Consider the following 18,853-nt stretch of genomic DNA (forward strand, 5'->3'; position numbering starts at 1 on the left):
TTATCGCTGCCAAAGGTGCTTCAACATAGTACTGAGTAAAGGGTATGAATACTTAGGTAATGTGATAAATGGATTTGCAAAAATGTCTAAACCTGTTTTCACTTTGTCATTCTGGGGTATCGTGTGTAGATTGGTTAGATTTTTGTTAATCAAATTTAGAATGAGACTGTTACGTAAACATTTTCAGAAAAAGTGAAGGGGTCTGAATACTTTCCGAAAGTGTCTCTATTTTCATGAGTAAATTGATATTTTTCTGGTAACCACTAACATTCCAGTAACAGCGTTCTTCTTCTGTGAAACAGATAATATATATGTGTACATGGATATACTTATGTGTCTACACAAGTCTAATACGACAGTTCTATGTGAGCAGGTAATCCGAACGCAAAGCTCGTTTTTTAATGACAGGTCTGGACACACAAGATATTGTTTGAATCTGGCTGAAGTGTGCAGTACTATTTATTAGTTGAAGCAAAAGTTACAACCAAATGTTGTGTTACAATACATCAATCATGTTGAAAACAAAGGCAGAATAACATAGTGACCCCACAGTATACATAGTGTACAGTTCCCCTAAGTGCTCTGCCAGTATAGATGTACAGTCCTAACCACATAGCAACCTACAAAACAAGACCCATTTCAGTTGCTTACATTTTAACACCTGAAACATTTGGTCCTTTCACCATAACGTTTCAATAGACAATTTAATATGAACCTATAGGTCTGTGCCAATTTTTTCCCCCTATTTTACAAGGGTACAAAGCAGGTGAGTGTGATATACAGCATAGAGATATGGCAACCAACATCTCTGAAGGCAATTCTTGAAACCTGACCAAAAACAAGCTTTAAAAGACATTAATGTAGACAGAAATTAGCCTTGAAATATCAACCCATACCTTAGAGATCCTACCTGAGGATAATAGCAAGATGCATACAACTCACTAACACTTATATAGTTGTCTACAAGAAAAAAGGTGGTAAATGTAAGGCTATGGTTACTGTATAATGACAAGCAGCTGCCTGTGAAGCTGAGCCTGTGACCTCTCCACAGTAAAGTGGTCACTCCTCAGTCCTGAGTTTGATGTAGCAATCATAGGAACGTGGCATGCGGCCAAAGCTGGAGCACGCTGGCTCGATGTTGATCTCCTCTGGAGGTTTGGTGCCGGTGAAAGTGAAGCGCTGCAGGAGGGAGGTAAAGAAGAGAAAGAGCTCCACTCTGGCCAGAGCCTCCCCAGGACACGCCCGCTTCCCTGAGGGAAAAGAGAAAGGATAGAGGTCATTGTCAGTCAGCTGAGCCTATAACTGAATTGAAGTTGACCAGAGGTTCTCAGGTTTCTTGTTAAGTTTTTTTAAATGAGTGGGGAAACCCTAGGCTGGTGGATCAGGCTAGCTCCACCAGGCTAGGAAAGGCCCAATCCTCTCATATCTTTTAAAGTTTTTTGTGGATAGGATAGAGAGATACAGGAAAGTTATTAGGAGTGTGCTGAAAAGCAGCGGATCAGATTCAAACCAAACCCATGCTGGCAGCGGAACATAGTACCTCCAGAGAGGCAGCGGCTTACTGTAGACCGCAAGACCACCCCAGGCCACTAGGTTTCTTGTTTTTAACTCACATAATCCACAAACTACTTGGAGCATGATCTTACCCACTCCAAAAGCAAAGAATCCATCATTTTTCTTAAAGACTCCATTTTCATCCAGGAAGTTCTCTGGGTCAAACTCATCTGGGTTTTTAAACAATTTGGGATCAGCAAGCACAGAGGACAGCAGAGGCAGGACCATGGTACCCTGAAAGAATGACAAAATACCACCCATCACTTGCTATGAAAACTGCATGTTGATCCGTAAAATGTAAATCATATTTTTTAAACAACAGTTCCACCACGTCAAACAAGATACAGTGAAATTTAACATTCAGTGTTGGTACAGTTACATAATTGTGGTCACCTTTGGAATGTGGTAGTTGTAGAACTCTGTATCTCTCATCACTTTGTGGGGTACAGACGTAGGACTGAGGTCCATGTATCTCTGGACTTCGTGAATGACAGCATCCGTGTAGGGCATTTTAACTCTGTCGTCAACCGTGGGCACTCTTGAGCCAATCACCTCGTCTATCTCCTTCTGAACACTCTCTTAGGAAGATTTTAGTCACACTTTACAATACGTTGCACTGATACCATGTACAGATTGTTGTTGGAGTTATTACATGTCACTACATCGTAATAACACATTTCAAGCAATTCATAGTCCAGAAATATTTTGGGGGGGATTACAGTGTTATCTAATAGGTCTAGGAGACTTGGACGCAATCGATAAAGACTTGGGTAGCAGGGTACCTTGAATGTGAGGGTACTTTATCATCATCAGAAATGACTGTTTTAGGGTGGATGATGTGGTTTCTGTTCCAGCAGCAAACAGGCTCCATGCAGTCATCACCATATTATCATTGTTGAACTCAGTGTTGGGATCATCTTTGTCCTAAGAGAAGAGAATAAGTCACCATCAGTTATGTAAGTAAACAGCGACATCTGGTGGCTAGTTGTTGCCATCTCCACATACCTATTGCCACTAAATACGTTGGAAAACCAAACATTGGCCTCTCACTTGTCTATTCACTCATGATAGCCAAACTCACATAAGTGGACATGGATAGTGTCTTAATTCCAGCCACATTCCATATTTTCATAATGTGTAAGAGGTTCACCCTCCAATGTGAGGATCATGCTGTGTTTTCTACCTCCAGCATTTTAACCAGGAAGGCCTCGATGAAGTCCTGAGGTTCAGAGGTGTCAAGGGTTTTAAGACGGATTTCTGCTTGCCCTTGTATGTAAGCTTTGGCCTTGTTTACGACAGCAAACATCTCATGGTGTTTGCCTGGAAAGCACCAAAAGATTCTAGGGAACATGTTGTACATCTGAAAGAAAAGGGATGGGAGGGGGTTTTGTTAGTGAAAACAATGGCTTGGTCAGCCCAAGACCATTTTGTGCAATTACTGTGATAGAGCTTCAATTTAGCAGGGCGTTGAGAGCAATGGAAGATTATATGAAAAGAGATGAGCTGAAAGTTACTGTACCGCTCCAATAGGGCTGCTGAGGACATTGAAGTAGGCATCAACAGCCTTTTGGATGAGCTGAAACATTGGGTCGTCATGTTCAAACCTGTGCCCAAAGACTATGGAGCAGATCACATTGCCAACACAATTGCAAAGCAATTCTTTGGGATTGACAACTGAATCTAGATTAGAGAAGGAAGGCAAGAACACACAAATACTTTTAAAATACCTGATTGGTTATCCATATATAATATTGTGATGGTGAAACTTTTAGAAATAGCTGTGAGAAGCAACAACTCGTTTTTCCATGTATTTTAATGTAAAATGGTACCTTTTCAATGACATGTTTAGCGTGAAAACCTTGCTGAAGATAATATACTGAGAATTATGTATACAGTTAAACCGAATACAGAATAATGTATCTCAGTTACACTGATTACAAAACAAACATTACCCATGGGGTCCTGGAGGGAGAGGCAGGTCCTGGCAAAGTGCTCTGTCTGGTTTTGTAGTGCGGAGGTTTAACCAATGGTGGACTTACCATTAGGATCACATTATCAAGGGGCCTGGCTCGTGAGCTGGGCATAATATTATTTGTTGTTGTAATTAAATCATTTCAACGCTTTTTTCCCCTCATCCATCGACACACAATAATGTCAATAAACCCATAATAAACCCATAATGACCCATAATGACAAAGCAAAAACAAGTTTAGACATTTTAGCAAACCCATAATGACAAAGCAAAAACAAGTTTAGAAATTTTAGCAAATTTATTAAAAAATAATTTACATCATTTACATACACTACCATTCAAAAGTTTGAGATCACTTAGAAATGTCCTTGTTTTTGAAAGATAAGCTAATTTTTTGTCCATTAAAATAACATTAAATAGTTCAGAAAACAGTGTATGTCACGCCCTGACCTTAGAGATCCTTTTTTATTCTCTATTTTGGTTAGGTCAGGGTGTGACTAGGGTGGGTAGTCTAGTTTTTTCATTTCTATGTTGGCCTGGTATGGTTCCCAATCAGAGGCAGCTGTCTATCGTTGTCTCTGATTGGGGATCATATTTAGGCAGCCTTTTCCCACTGGGTTTTTGTGGGATCTTGTCTATGTCTAGTTGCCTGCGAGCACTACATTAGTTTCACGTTTTGTTTAGCGCATTATTGTTTTCTGTGAGTGTCATCCAATAAACATGTGGAACTCTATGCACGCTGCGCCTTGGTCCATCAATTCAACCAACGATCGTGACAGTGTAGACATTGTTAAGTTGTAAATGACTATTGTAGCTGGAAACGGCAGATTTTTTATGGGATATCTACATAGGCGTACAGAGGCCCATTATCAGCAACCATCACTCCTGTGTTCCAATGACAAACTTGGATTAGCTAACACAACATATCATTTTAAAAGGCTAATTGATCATTAGAAAACCCTTTTGCAATTATGTTAGCACAGCTGAAAACTGTTGTTCTGATTAAAGAAGCAATAAAACTGTCCTTTAGAATAGTTGAGTATCTGGAGCATCAGCATTTGTGGGTTCGATTACAGGCTTACAATGGCCAGAAACAAAGTACTTTCTTCTGAAACTCGACAGTCTATTCTTGTTCTGAGAAATTGAGGCTATTCCATGCGAGAAATTGCCAAGAAACTGAAGATCTCGTACAACGCTGTGTACTACTCCCTTCACAGAACAGCGCAAACTAGCTCTAACCAGAATATAAAGAGGAGTGGGAGGCCCCGGTGCACAACTGAGCAAGAGGACAAGTACATTAGTGTCTATTATGAGAAACGGATGCCTCACAAGTCCAAAACGGGCAGCTTCATTAAATAGTACCCGCAAAACACCAGTCTCAACGTCAAAGGTGAAGAGGCAACTCGGATGCTGGCCTTCTTAGAAGAATCTTGGTGGTTCCAAACTTCTTCAATTAAAAAATTATGGAGGCCACTGTGTTCTTGGTAAACTTCAATGCTGCCAAAATTATTTGGTACCCTTCCCCAGATCTGTGCCTCGACACAATCCTGTCTCGGAGCTCTACGGACAATTCCTTCTACCTCATGGCTTGGTTTTTGCTCTGTCATGCACTGTCAACTGTGGGACCTTATATAGACAGGTGTGTGCCTTTCCAAATCATGTCCAATCAATTGAATTTACCACAGGTGGACTACAATCAAGTTGTAGAAACATCAAGGATGATCAATGGAAACAGGATGCACCAGAGCTCAATTTTGGGTTTCATAGCAAAGGGTCTGAATACTTATGTAAATAAGGTATCTGTTTTTTATTTTTATACATTTGCAACATTTTCCAAAAACCTGTTTTCGCTTTGTCATTATGTGGTATTGCGTGTAGACTGAGGGGGGGGGGAAGTATTTAATCAATTTTAGAATAGGGCTGTAACGTAACAAAATGTGGAAAAAGTCAAGGGGTCTGAATAGTTTCCACGAGACAGCCTGATATGATATATGATATAGCCTGATATGGTTCTAAATCAGGGGCAGGTGTTTTACGTTTCCTCTGATTGGGAACCATATTAAGGTTGACTGTTTTCACTGTTTGTTTGTGGGTGATTGTTGCTGTGTCTGTGTTTGTTCGCCACACGGTACTGTTTCGTTTCGTTCGTTCGTTTGTTCCTTCCTGTTCGTGCGTTCATGGTTTATTGTGTTCTCAAGTTCAGGTCTGTTCACGTCGTTTTGTTATTTTGTATTTTGTCAGTGTTCTGTTTTGTTGGATATCATCAAAATTCGACATCATGAACATTCACCAAGCTGCGCCTTGGTCCTCCTCTCTTCCACCTAAAGACGAGCGTTACAACTTGTTCACAGGTAAATGACATGTCTATACTATAAAAACCCTGTACACCCCATGGGTGTTACTGTTACTATATTCTGCAGTAAACCACGTATCTTCAGTTTCTCACATTCCAACAACCTGAGTATTATTGCCCATAAAGTAATTATAAAATATATTTCCAAGGCAAGAAAAATACTAAGAAAAACAATCTACCTCCATATTCACTGAAGGCTTTCACCAGCATCTTAGCCTCTTCTTGGACACGTTCTTCAATGCTCCTCCGCCCCATCCCAAGGGTTTTCAGGGTCATCAGCGAGAACCTCCGTAGATCTTTAGATCTCTTCCCACTGCTCACCAACACCCCTACAGTAAACAGTATGACAGAAGCACAAAGAGGAAGAATTAGAATAGCATAACATAAACCTAATGTAATGTAATTTCCACACAGACTGACTGTAGCAAGGTCAATGACACCCACCCACTCCCATTTAAAAAAATAATCACCCACCATATCCTTTAGTGACTGTCATGATCACGGGGTAGTTGGCTCTGCCGCTGAACTCTTCTCCTTGTGTGACAAAAGCATCCTTGATAGCCTGATAGCCAGAGATCACCACTACAGGTTTGGAGCCCAGCCATACAGTAAACACTGAGCCATACTTCTTACTGAGCTGAGGAGAGAAGAACCACAGGATTATAGTTAGGGAACCAGTACAGTGATGTCTCAGATCCCAGGTTTATATGGAGCACAGCTGACAGTCCTGGGATGTGTGACATGGAAGTGAAATGATTGTGGCCCTGCTATTCCTTTGGATAAGTGGTGGAGCGACCCAAGAGAGCAAGAAATGCAGTGGCAAATTGATAGAGTACATTATACTCACTTAGATATCGAAAATGTGTCAAAATAAGTGTTTATAGCATGTAATTTTATGTTCCCAACAGTAACGGTGTGTGGGTAAAATCCCTGAGGAAGTCGAGCCTCCCCAACCATATTACAACCTATGTGTTGTGATAATTGCGTTGCTTGCTCCATAACCTTTCAATTCATATGCCTTGCGATATATAGGCCTAAAGGCCGAGCCAATAAGAAGACCATTCAACCACACCCGTAAGTGAGGACTGTATATTCTTTGATTTCCTCCCTTCTGTAATAAGCAGCCAATGAGGTATTTTTCCTTTATTCATGTGTTTAATCTGATACTGTTATAGCTCCGGCTAAACTGTTTATATATGTAAGCACTTCAGAGTTATACCAAGCTAATAAGTCACTCGTAAGACAAGAAGGTTGTACGAGTGGGCTTAACTGTATTTTCATTTACTTTATAGTTCTCACGGAAGGTGATAATTCTGACTACAACTACAGAATAAAGCCGCCAGTTAAAATCAAGGAACGGTTGTGCTCGTGGTTACTGGAGGGAGCTACAGGGCCGTTTGTAAACTTTAGTTTAACTTTACTCAGAAGTATGCTGGTATTACACAGTTCACATGGCATATCACTCCCGCTGTCTGGCTACCGTAAAACATGGAACTGGAATCCCAAGTATCAATACACGGACTGAATTATGGTTTAATGTTCACTACATTACACTGGTAAAGGCACAGATGACAGACAGGTAGGATTCCAGTTGAGGTGGTTTAATAACGGTTAAGATGCACAGGCACAGAACAGCACCGCACAGTGTATGTAGTATGGATGGGATAAGGCACTTAGTGGTCTGGCAACTTGCTTCAACCAAAGTGTGTGTGTGTGTGTGCGTGCATGGTCTGCAAGTAAAGAGATAAATAAAGATACAATAGTAAATGACAGAATACAATCTTCAAATCACATCTCTTATAAACAATATGCATGGTTTAACATGACTATGATGACTTAATGCTATACAGGACCATACAGCGCAAAGAAACTTGAATCTGACTGTACTCATTTGAGATCATAGGGGAGCCACCGCACCTGTACTACAAAGCATACCACCATCATCTTCAGTACAAAGCTACAATTGCGCAATTAACTTGAATACCTCTAAACAGTGAAATAGGATCTAATACCCCTATAATGATGTACCATACACGTATACAATTACAGGTCATATAAATGACGCGCTGGGGGCATTACCCTATACAAATAAAGGTTAAATGTCCAAAATGATGACAATCAAAACAGAGCTAGCCAGCGCACAATAGCTATAGTAGCTAGTGATAGAAACTACTAATTAGCATAACCATAACTACAACATTATCGTCGCAGAGCGCATCTTCAGACATAAACACCTGAAAGATATGAAATATGTACTTACATATCAACAAGGACTTGGCTAACACAATGAAAGCTAACTGGTAGGAAAATAAGGATGGCTGGAACTTTCTCTCACTTGACTTCTCTGAGCTGGAGATCGCCCAGCATGCTCTGCTCCACTTCACCAGTGGGCGGCGCTACAGCTCTGATATGATGAACTAACATTACTGATATGATTAACTACAAATACTTCAAAGCCTTTTGTAAAACACCTTTGTTTTATCACAAAACCGGAGAGCAACCTCTCTCCAGTGAAGTCCACAAAGCATATTGCATGTACAGTAACAGACAATTACATGACCTACAGCATGGTCAAGCAAGTTCATGTTTCCAACATTTTTGGACCACTAAAAAACTACTGATTTAGAACAACAGAGTTACCACAAATCGCAAAGAAAACAGTAGCTATTCCAGCACCATTTCGACTTCAACATTTCAGCATCATCAAATCACCTCTGCTTAGTCTAATACAGTGACAACTAAAAGATACCAAAAACTATTTAGTCCAATCAACATAAGCTAAATATGACGTGCCTGTCCATGGTTCTGATTTCTGGCCTTCGTGCAAGTAGAAAAATATGTTGACTCACCCTACTTCTAGAGAAATGCCAATGCCATCAACGTGGTTAGCTTTTAACAGTTAGGACCGCTATTTCTTGTCCCGGAATCCCTCTGAACCGACAGGTTGAAGTCTGCTTGACAGAGCCACTAACCTAGCTAAGCTGCTAGCCATCAAGCTAATGAAGTTAGTCCAAGACAAGTTTTACAATGGAGCCCTCTTTGTCTGGAGAAGTAAATTAACGGTTCCAGCACTGTAGGAGCTGAAACTACTACGCTTTGTTTCGAAACAAACTGGATCACTCCGAGTTACAATGCGGCAATTGTTTGTTTGATGAGGATTATAGGCCTGAGCATTTTATGATGGCGCCAGAGGGGATGGCTGCCGTCTTATCGGCTTTTAACCAACCATGCTATTTTGTTTGTTTTTTCGCATTGTTCGTAACTTGTTTTGTACACAATGTTGCTGCTACCGTCTCTCATGACCGAAAAGTGCTTCTGGACATCAGAACTGCGATTACTCATCTCAGATTAGACAAAGAGTTTTTCATCAAAGACTCGGACAGGAGGGATATACTTCAGACACCCGACCAGGCCAAGATTTGCTGGAGAAGGAAACGGAGACTTTGCAGAAAAAGATCAGGGTGCTTTGTGAAGATCAGGCGACGAGTGGCTAATCTGCCTTTGCCTTCCTGTCACGTTCCTGACCTTATTTCCTTTGTTTAGTCTTTGTTTAGTTGGTCAGGACGTGAGCTGGGTGGGCATTCTATGTTTTGTGTTTCTATGTTGGGTTTGTTGTTTGGCCTAATACGGTTCTCAATCAGAGGCAGGTGTTTGTCATTGTCTCTGACTGGGAACCATATTAAGGTAGCCTGTTTTCACTGTTTGTTTGTGGGTTCCTGTTCGTGCGTTCATGTGTTTTATGTTCTCTAGTTCAGGACTGTAGCTTCGTCGGTTTTCGTCTGTTTATTGTTTTTTGTTCGTATTGAAATAAGTGTTCCAATAAATGTGGAAACGTACCACGCAGCGCTTTGGTCCTCCTCTCTTTCCACCGACGAGAGTCGTTACAGAATCACCCACCAAACTCGGACCAAGCAGCGTGGTAACGGACAGCGGCAGCAGCAGCAGCAGCAGCGATGTCAAGACTCCTGGACGTGGGAGGAAATCCTAGACGGGAGAGGACCCTGGGCACAGCCAGGGGAATATCGCCGCCCCAAGGCAGAGCTGGAGGCAGCGAAAGCAGAGAGGCGGCGTTATGAGGAGCTAGCACGGCAGCGTGATCAGGATCTGGACTGTGTTACAACTTGGGAAGAAATAGACAGGTGGTCGGTCGACCCAGGGAGAGTGCCGGAGCCCGCCTGGGATTCTATGGAGCAATGTGCGGAGGGATACCGGCGAATGGTGGCAGCACGGCGACGCGGTAGGAAGCCCGAGAGACAGCCCAAAAAATGTATTGGGGGGGGGATAAAGGGGAGTGTGGCGAAGTCAGGTAGGAGACCTGCGCCAACTTCCCGGGCTTACCGTGGAGAGCGAGAGTACGGGCAGACACCGTGTTATGCGGAAGAGCGCACGGTGTCTCCTGTACGTGTGCATAGCCCGGTGCGGTACATCCCAGCTCCACGTATCGGCCGGGCTAGGTTGGGCATTGAGCCAGGTGCCATGAAGCCGGCTCAACGCATCTGGTCTCCAGTGCGTCTCCTCGGGCCGGTGTACATGGCACCAGCCTTACGCATGGTGTCCCCGGTTCGCCAGCACAGCCCAGTGCGGGTTATTCCACATCCCCGCACTGGCCTGGCTATGGGGAGCATTCAACCAGGTAAGGTTGGGCAGGCTCGGTGCTCAAGAGCTCCAGTACGCCTTCACGGTCCGGTATATCCGGTGCCACCTCCTCGCCCCAGCCCAGTTCCATGAGTGCCAACACCACGCACCAGGGTTCCTGTGCGTCTCCAGAGTCCAGTGTGCCCTGTTCCTGCTCCCCGCACTAGCCTTGAGGTGCGTGTCCTTAGCCCGGTACCACCAGTTCCAGCACCATGCACCAGGCCTACTGTGCGCCTCAGCAGGCCAGAGTCTGCCGTCTGCCCAGCGCCACCTGCGCTGCCCGTCTGCCCAGCGCCGTCTGAGCTGTCCGTCTGCCCAGCGCCGCCTGAGCCGCCCGTCTGTCCGGAGCCGCTAGAGCCGCCCGTCTGTCCGGAGCCGCTAGAGCCGCCCTTCTGTCCGGAGCCGCCCGCCAGTCAGGAGCCGCCCGTCAGCCAGGATCGGCCAGAGTCGTCAGTCAGCCAGGATCGGCCAGAGTCGTCAGTCAGCCAGGATCGGCCAGAGTCGTCAGTCAGCCAGGATCGGCCAGAGTCGTCAGCCAGCCAAGACCTGCCAGGGCCGCCAGCCAGTTATGAGCTACCCCTCAGTAATGAGCTACCCCTCAGTCATGAGCTACTCTTCAGCCATGAGCTACCCCTCAGTCATGATCTGTCCTTAAATCATGACCTACCCCTCAATCATGAGCTACCCCTCAGTCATGAGCTACCCCTCAGTCATGAGCTACCCCTCAGTCATGAGCTGTCCTTAAATCATGAGCTACCCCTCAGTCATGAGCTACCCCTTAGTCATGAGCCACTCCCCAGTCCGGAGCTGCCCCTCAGTCCGGAGCTGCCCCTCAGTCCGGAGCTGCCCCTCAGTCCGGAGCTGCCCCTCAGTCCGGTGCTGCCCCTCAGTCCGGTGCTGCCCCTCAGTCCGGAGCTGCCCCTCAGTCCGGTGCTGCCCCTCAGTCCAGTGGGGTTAATTTGGAGGGTCGCCGTTAAGAGGAGGCCACGGAAGCGGGGATTAACTATGGTCCAGCGCCAGAGCCGCCACCGTGGACAGATGCCCACCCAGACCCTCCCCTATAGGTTCAGGTTTTGCGGCCGGAGTCCGCACCTTGGGGGGGTAGGGGGGGGGTACTGTCACGTTCCTGACCTTATTTCCCCTCAGTCCAGTGGGGTTAATTTGGAGGGTCGCCGTTAAGAGGAGGCCACGGAAGCGGGGATTAACTATGGTCCAGCGCCAGAGCCGCCACCGTGGACAGATGCCCACCCAGACCCTCCCCTATAGGTTCAGGTTTTGCGGCCGGAGTCCGCACCTTGGGGGGGTAGGGGGGGGGGTACTGTCACGTTCCTGACCTTATTTCCTTTGTTTAGTCTTTGTTTAGTTGGTCAGGACGTGAGCTGGGTGGGCATTCTATGTTTTGTGTTTCTATGTTGGGTTTGTTGTTTGGCCTAATATGGTTCTCAATCAGAGGCAGGTGTTTGTCATTGTCTCTGATTGGGAACCATATTAAGGTAGCCTGTTTTCACTGTTTGTTTGTGGGTGATTGTTCCTGTTTGTGCGTTCATGTGTTTTATGTTCTCTAGTTCAGGACTGTAGCTTCGTCGGTTTTCGTCTGTTTATTGTTTTTTGTTCGTATTGAAATAAGTGTTTCAATAAATATGGAAACGTACCACGCTGCGCATTGGTCCTCCTCTCTTTCCACCGACGAGAGTCGTTACACTTCCATCCTGCTAGCTAACGTTCAATCACTGGAAAATAAATGGGACGAACTGAAAGCACGTATATCATACCAACGGGACATTAAAAACTGTAATATGTTTCACCGAGTCGTGGCTGAACGACGACATTAAGAACATACAGCTGGCAGGTTATACACTCTATCGACAAGATAGAACAACAGCCTCTGGTAAGACAAGGGGCGGGGGCCTATGCATATATGTAAACAACAGCTGGTGCACGATATCATCTGTACGTGAAAATACCGCCCCCTAGCCCGAAGAGGTTTTATAGGGATCTCCAAATCCTGTGAAGCAAGGGAGTGGGCGGATTTCCTCGTCCTTCTCGCCAGCTGTGATTTTGGTAATAAATGTGACTGTTCCTGGTGCAAAAACAATGTCCTATCCTGGAGCTCAAGTAAATGACATTACTAAGCTGCTCCTGAATGTACCACTTCAGGAGATAGAAATTGATTCTATCGTAGTCCATGTGGGTTTTAAATGACATTCTGAAGGGCAGCTCTGAAGAATTGAAACTGGATTTTAAATAGCTGATTGACTCTCTGCTAGGCACTAATAAAAAGACCCATCATATCTGGCCCTGTTCCCTCTCTGAATCATGACATTGAGCGCTTTAGCAGGATTCTCGCTCTTCACAACAGGCTACGTGATTATTGCAGCTCATTGGGTGTAACTTTTGTTGACAATTTTGATACCTTTTGGAAACAAAACACGTTTTATAAAGAGGATGGGATCCACCCAAAGCATTTGGGTTCATGGATCCTTTCACAGCATTATAAGGTTGTGTTGAGACAACAACTTATCAATGACCCAAGTCCAGCTCAGTTAATCCCTACCATTGTGTCGCTGAGTCGTCATAATGCTTTAGCAAATGTACATTATTGTCACGATCGACGTCAAGGAAATGACCGGACCAAGGTGCAGCGGGGTAAGCGTACATTCTTTTATTTTAAATGTCGCCGATAAAAACAATAAACAACAAAACGAACGTGAAGCTCCGTAAGGCTATACATGCCACTAACAAAGACAACAAACCACAAATGAGAAAAGGAAAAAAGGCTGCCTCAGTCTGATTCCCAATCAGAGACAACGATAGACAGCTGTCCCTGACTGAGAATCATACCCGGCCAATAACAAAGAACCAGAAAGCATAGACTTTCCCACCCGAGTCACACCCTGACCAAACAAACATAGAGAATAAAAGGATCTCTACGGTCAGGGCGTGACAATTATACCAGGGACGTTGGTAGACACAATGTAAGTAACCTAATTTATGTCATTCTAATTGCCATGAATGCCTCTGGTGATCCTACAGCTATTGTATACAGCAATCATGTGCCTATTGACCAGATGTATGCTGTTGGCACTGAGGCGGTGTGCCCTAGTAGGAAGTCCACTGTGTGCAGCTCACTCTGTACTAATATAAATAACATGAGAATATCTACTTCTGCTAAACTTCCCAGTAAAGAAATGAAAACAAGCAAGCATCCAGAAAAGAGCTCAGAATAGCCCATGTTAACATATGTAGCTTAAGAAACAAAGTTAATAATAATAAAATTAATAACTTGCTCGTAACAGATGACATTCATATATATTTTTTTATATTTATTTTATTTTACCCCCTTTTCGTGGTATCCAATTGCTAGTAATTACTATCTTGTCTCATTGCTACAACTCCCGTACAGGCTCGGGAGAGACGAAGGTCGAAAGCCATGCGTCCTCCGAAACACAACCCAACCAAGCCGCACTGCTTCTTAACACAGCGCGCCTCCAACCCGGAAGCCAGCCGCACCAATGTGTCGGAGGAAACACCGTGCACCTGGCTCCCTTGGTTAGCGTGCACTGCCCCCGGCCCGCCATAGGAGTCGCTGGTGTGCGATGAGACAATGATATCCCTACCGGCCAAACTCTCCCTAACCCAGACGACGCTAGGCCAATTGTGCGTCTCCCCACGGACCTCCCGGTCGCGGCCGGCTGCGACAGAGCCTGGGCGCGAACCCAGAGTCTCAGGTGGCGCAGCTAGCGCTGCGATGCAGTGCCCTAGACCACTGCGCCACCCGGGAGGCTTGACATTCATATTTTGATTATCTCTGAAACTCACTGGGATAGTATCTTTGATGATACAGTGGTAGCAATACAAGGTTTTAGCATTTACAGAAAATACAGAAATGTGAGTGGTCGAGGTGTTGCTGATTAAATTCAGAACCACATTCCTGTAAAGATTAGAGAGGATCTCATGTTAAATACTGTTGAAATAAAATGGCTACAGGTTCATCTGCCTCACCTAAAGCCCATTCTTGTGGGAAGCTGCTATAGACCACCAAGTGCTAACAGTCAGTATCTGGATAACATTTGTGAAATGCCTGATAATGTATGTGAAATGAACAGAGATATATTTTCTGGGTGATTTAAATATTGACTGGCTTTCATCAAGCTGCGCACTGGTTCAGGTTATCAGTCAACCTACCAGGGTAGTTACAAACAGCACAGGAATGAAATCATCAACATGTATTGATCAAATCATGACTAATGCTGCAGAAATAGGCTTGAAAGCAGTATCTAGATCCATCGGATGTAGTGAAAACAATATCGTAGCCATATCTAGGAAAATCAAAGTTCCAAAGGCTGGGCCTAATAAAGTGTATAAGAAAAAGTCACAGAAAAAGTTTTGTAGTGATTCCTATGTTGATGTAAAGAATATTTGTTGGTCCATGGTGTGCAATGAGGAGCAAACAGACGCTGCACTTGACCAAAAATCTCAAATTTGGACTCAACTCTAATGAACTTATCCTCTGCAGCAGAGGTAACTCTGGGTCTTCCTTTCCAGTGGCGGTCTTCATGAGAGCCAGTTTCATCATAGCGCTTGATGGTTTTTGCGACTGCACTTGAAGAAACTTTTAAAGTTTTTCGGATTGACTGACCTTCATGTCTTACAGTAATGATGGACTTTCATTTCTCTTGCTTATTTGAGCTGCTCTTGCCACAATATGGATTTTTACAAATAGGGCTATATTCTGTATACCACCCCTACCTTGTCACAACACAACTGATTGGCTCACACACATTAATTAACTTTAAACAAGGCACACCTGTTAACTGAAATGCATTCCAGGTGACAACCTCATGAAGCTGGTTGAGAGAATGCCAATATTATGCAAAGCTGTCATCAAGGCAAAGTGTGGCTTCTTTGAAGAATCTCATATAAAACATATTTTTTATTTGTTTCACATTTTTTTGTTTACTACATGATTCCATGTGTTATTTCATAGTTTTGGTGTCTTCTATTATTCATCAATGTAGAAAATAGTAAAAAGAAAGAAAACCCCTGGAATGAGTAAGTGTGTCCACACGTTTAACTGGTACTGTATATCTGAATTATGAAAGACAAGCATCGTCATTTTGAATTCCGCAAAGTGAGTTTGAAACAATGTCATACTCGTTTGGACCAGACAGCATCAGACAGATGGCCTACAACTAGAGACAGAGGGGCGTTGTTTCGCTCACTCGGATGCTTTCTCCTGTGAGATGCGTTCAGCCTCTTGCGAATTGAAGGGAAATTATGAAACACAAAGACGAAAGATTTAAAACAAAATAAATGTGTCAACATTTTTGGGAAGCCTGGCATCCCTTGGCATCCATGAATACAAGCCACTGGTTCCCAAATATATTTTACAGAAGCACCTTTTCCACAGTAATATATCAACCAGGACGTGTCTGTGTCTACTCTGTTAGACATCTGAGCATTGGAGGCCTCAGAGATAGAAATGATTTGCTTAGAAGGCACCTGATGGTTAACTAGTAAAGTTTATGGCAACCACAAATCTGTTCAACCAAAAGTTAACCTACAGTATCATGACCTCACATTATACAAAAAGTCCAAATTTGGCAAGGTGGGACGTTAATTGTTAGTATGTACTGTATTTTACGGTAGTAGTAGTAGTAAATGCACAAAGGCTGTGGGTTTAAGACATGAAGGTCAGTCAATACCGAAAATGTCCTTGTCACAACACAACTGATTGGCTCAAACTCATTAAGAAGGAAAGAAATTCCACAAATTAATTTATGGAATCGATAGAGATATATATATATATTGTATATATATTTCTTTCCTTCTTAATATATATATATATATATATATTTTGAGAACTGAAAAAGTGTGTGTGTATATATATATACATATATTAAGAAGGAAAGAAATATATATACAATATAATATATATAATATTATACATATATATATATATATACACACACACTTTTTCAGTTCTCAAATACATGCATGTAGTAAACTTTGGATGAATATTGAAACAAGAGTAAAAATGTACAGTAAAAATGTACAGTAGGCTGGTAACTAAGCAGTCACATGAAAATACTGAACTGCTTTGTTGCTACAATAACCAACACAGAAAATAATGTAAAACAATAATAATCTAGCCTACATTTAGCTTGTATGAATGAAAATAATGCATTTTTGCCAAGTTCTGTGGAAAAGTAATTAAATGTATATCCCATTCTACACCCTTATTCTATATCTTTGACATAACCTTGCACACTGATCTAGCTCAAGTATTTGACTGACCTCCATGTAGAGCTTGTATGGCGCTTTCACATCCATTCGTAACAAGTTACCGAGCAAAGGAATCGGTGCAGGACCAGGAGGCAAACGCGAGTTGCATTGTTTGCCTCGAATCATCCACAGTAAAAGAATAACGACAAAGCCGATTACAATAGACACAAAGTTCGTCTGCAAAATATGAAGTACATCCATCTTCAGTAGAGTCGAGGACAATGATCGGCTACGGAGTTAACAGAAAAACTGATATCGGGAAGCTTTATTTGCCCCTCCAAGTTCTGTACCGGGTCAGAGCCTTCTACTGCAAAAAGTGGGTTGAAGTTGCACAATTGTGAGTTTCATCAGGGATGATCCATTATATTGACAAGAAAGCCGAGTGACAGCGCTAATATTGGGGGCGTTATATTAAGATGGACCGGTTTGAACCTGGCAATGGCCCTGCACGTCATCGAACGAAAGCGGGGAGGGAGGAGCACCTTTCTCAAATCAATTAGTTATATGCCCCGCTCGGGCATGTTGTCAACAAGGCAGCAAGGTGCATCGTATCATCTCCATAAAAAAAACACATGTTAGAACATTCAAACTAATTTCAATTGGGAAGACAAAGTTTTTATCAAAAGTAATCACTTTCGCATGTGAAAACACAGAAGCCTGCTCATTACTCCACGTGGTTAACTACATCACCTTTGCAATCACCTTTCACCCGATTTAATCTCCCACAACGGGGTAACGCGGGCCAGATATACAAATGCCCTTAATGGAAATACATGTCCTCAGTGATTAAAGGAAGAAGAGATCTTCTAAATTACTAAAATGTAAATCTAGATTAGGTGGGAACATTATAGTGATGGCAGATACGCGCGTGAGCAACAGGTTCAACTAAATCGTTTTTCTCAAAGTTGACAGAATCCACTTATATCATTTGTAACAGCCTAAACATTACCAAACTTCTAGTCTATCAAATAATATTCATTGTAGGCATTGTTTTTAGTCCCATATTATTTCACTGGTAGTACATTTAATGGCTCAATGTTCTTCTTGGATTAGGTTTTATGGTGGTTGACATCCAAATACACTGAGTGTAAAAAACGTTTCCATTACATGGACTGACCAGGTGAAATCTATGATCCCTTATTGAGGTCACCTGTTAAATCCACTTCAATCAGTGTAGATGAAGGGGAGGAGACAGGTTAAATAACGATTTTTGAGACTTGAGACATGGATTGTGCATGTGTGCCATTGAGGGTGAATGGGCAAGACAAAATATTTAAGTGCCTTTGAACGGGGTATGGTAGTCGGTACCAGGCGCACCAGATTGAGTGTGTCAAGAACTGCAATGCGGTTTGGTTTTTCACACTGAACAGTTTTCCATGTATATGAAGAGAGGTCCACCACCCAAAATACATCCAGCCAATTTGACACAACTGTGGGAAGCATTGGAGTCAACATGGGCCAGCATTCCTGTGGATCCATGCCCTGACAAAATTAAACTGGTGGTGCAATTTAATATTAGGAAGGCATTCCTAATGTTTTGTACACTCAGTGTATGTTGCAGTACCGACACCAACTAGACTAGGGTATTAACCCATTATACTTTGAGCCACAAAAAGGCGAAAGGGGGAAAAAAACTATAAATTGTCTTCCATCTAACCCTACACTCATTCAAACCCACCACCCTATTCTACTACTGCTTTACCCCTATCTGGTCCTGCAACGTGATCAAGACAAAGTAGATGATTGTGGACTACAGGAAAAGGCGGACTGAACAGGCCCCCATTAACATCGAAGGGGCTGTAGTGGAGCAGGTCGAGAGTTTCAAGTTACTTGGTGTCCACGTCACCAACGAACTATCATGGTCCAAACACACCAAGACAGTCGTGAAGAGGCCACGACAACACCTTTTCCCCCTCAGGAGACATGGCATGGCTCCCCAGATCCTCAAAAAGTTCTACAGCTGCACCATCGAGAGCATCCTGACCGGTTGCATCACCGCCTGGTATGGTAACTGCTCGGCATCTGACCGTAAGGCGCTACAGAGGGTAGTGCGT

At 43.3% G+C, this 18,853-nt stretch overlaps 1 protein-coding gene across 1 annotated transcript; it reads right to left on the reverse strand.

The window, feature by feature from the left end:
* Positions 1–441: 441 nt before the first annotated feature.
* Positions 442–17,232, reverse strand: LOC139547768 (cytochrome P450 2M1). The gene is made up of 9 exons (XM_071356831.1): positions 16,812–17,232; positions 6,354–6,516; positions 6,059–6,208; positions 3,074–3,234; positions 2,738–2,914; positions 2,337–2,478; positions 1,948–2,132; positions 1,647–1,788; positions 442–1,250 (listed from the first exon to the last, which is right to left on the reverse strand). Exons 1-9 carry the CDS (start codon positions 16,998–17,000, stop codon positions 1,060–1,062), a joined length of 1,500 nt encoding a protein of 499 aa, XP_071212932.1. The 5' UTR covers positions 17,001–17,232; the 3' UTR covers positions 442–1,059.
* Between the last annotated feature and the right edge of the window lie 1,621 nt (positions 17,233–18,853).

Source organism: Salvelinus alpinus, chromosome 21 (assembly GCF_045679555.1).
Source record: "Salvelinus alpinus chromosome 21, SLU_Salpinus.1, whole genome shotgun sequence".
Lineage (NCBI taxonomy): Eukaryota > Metazoa > Chordata > Actinopteri > Salmoniformes > Salmonidae > Salvelinus > Salvelinus alpinus.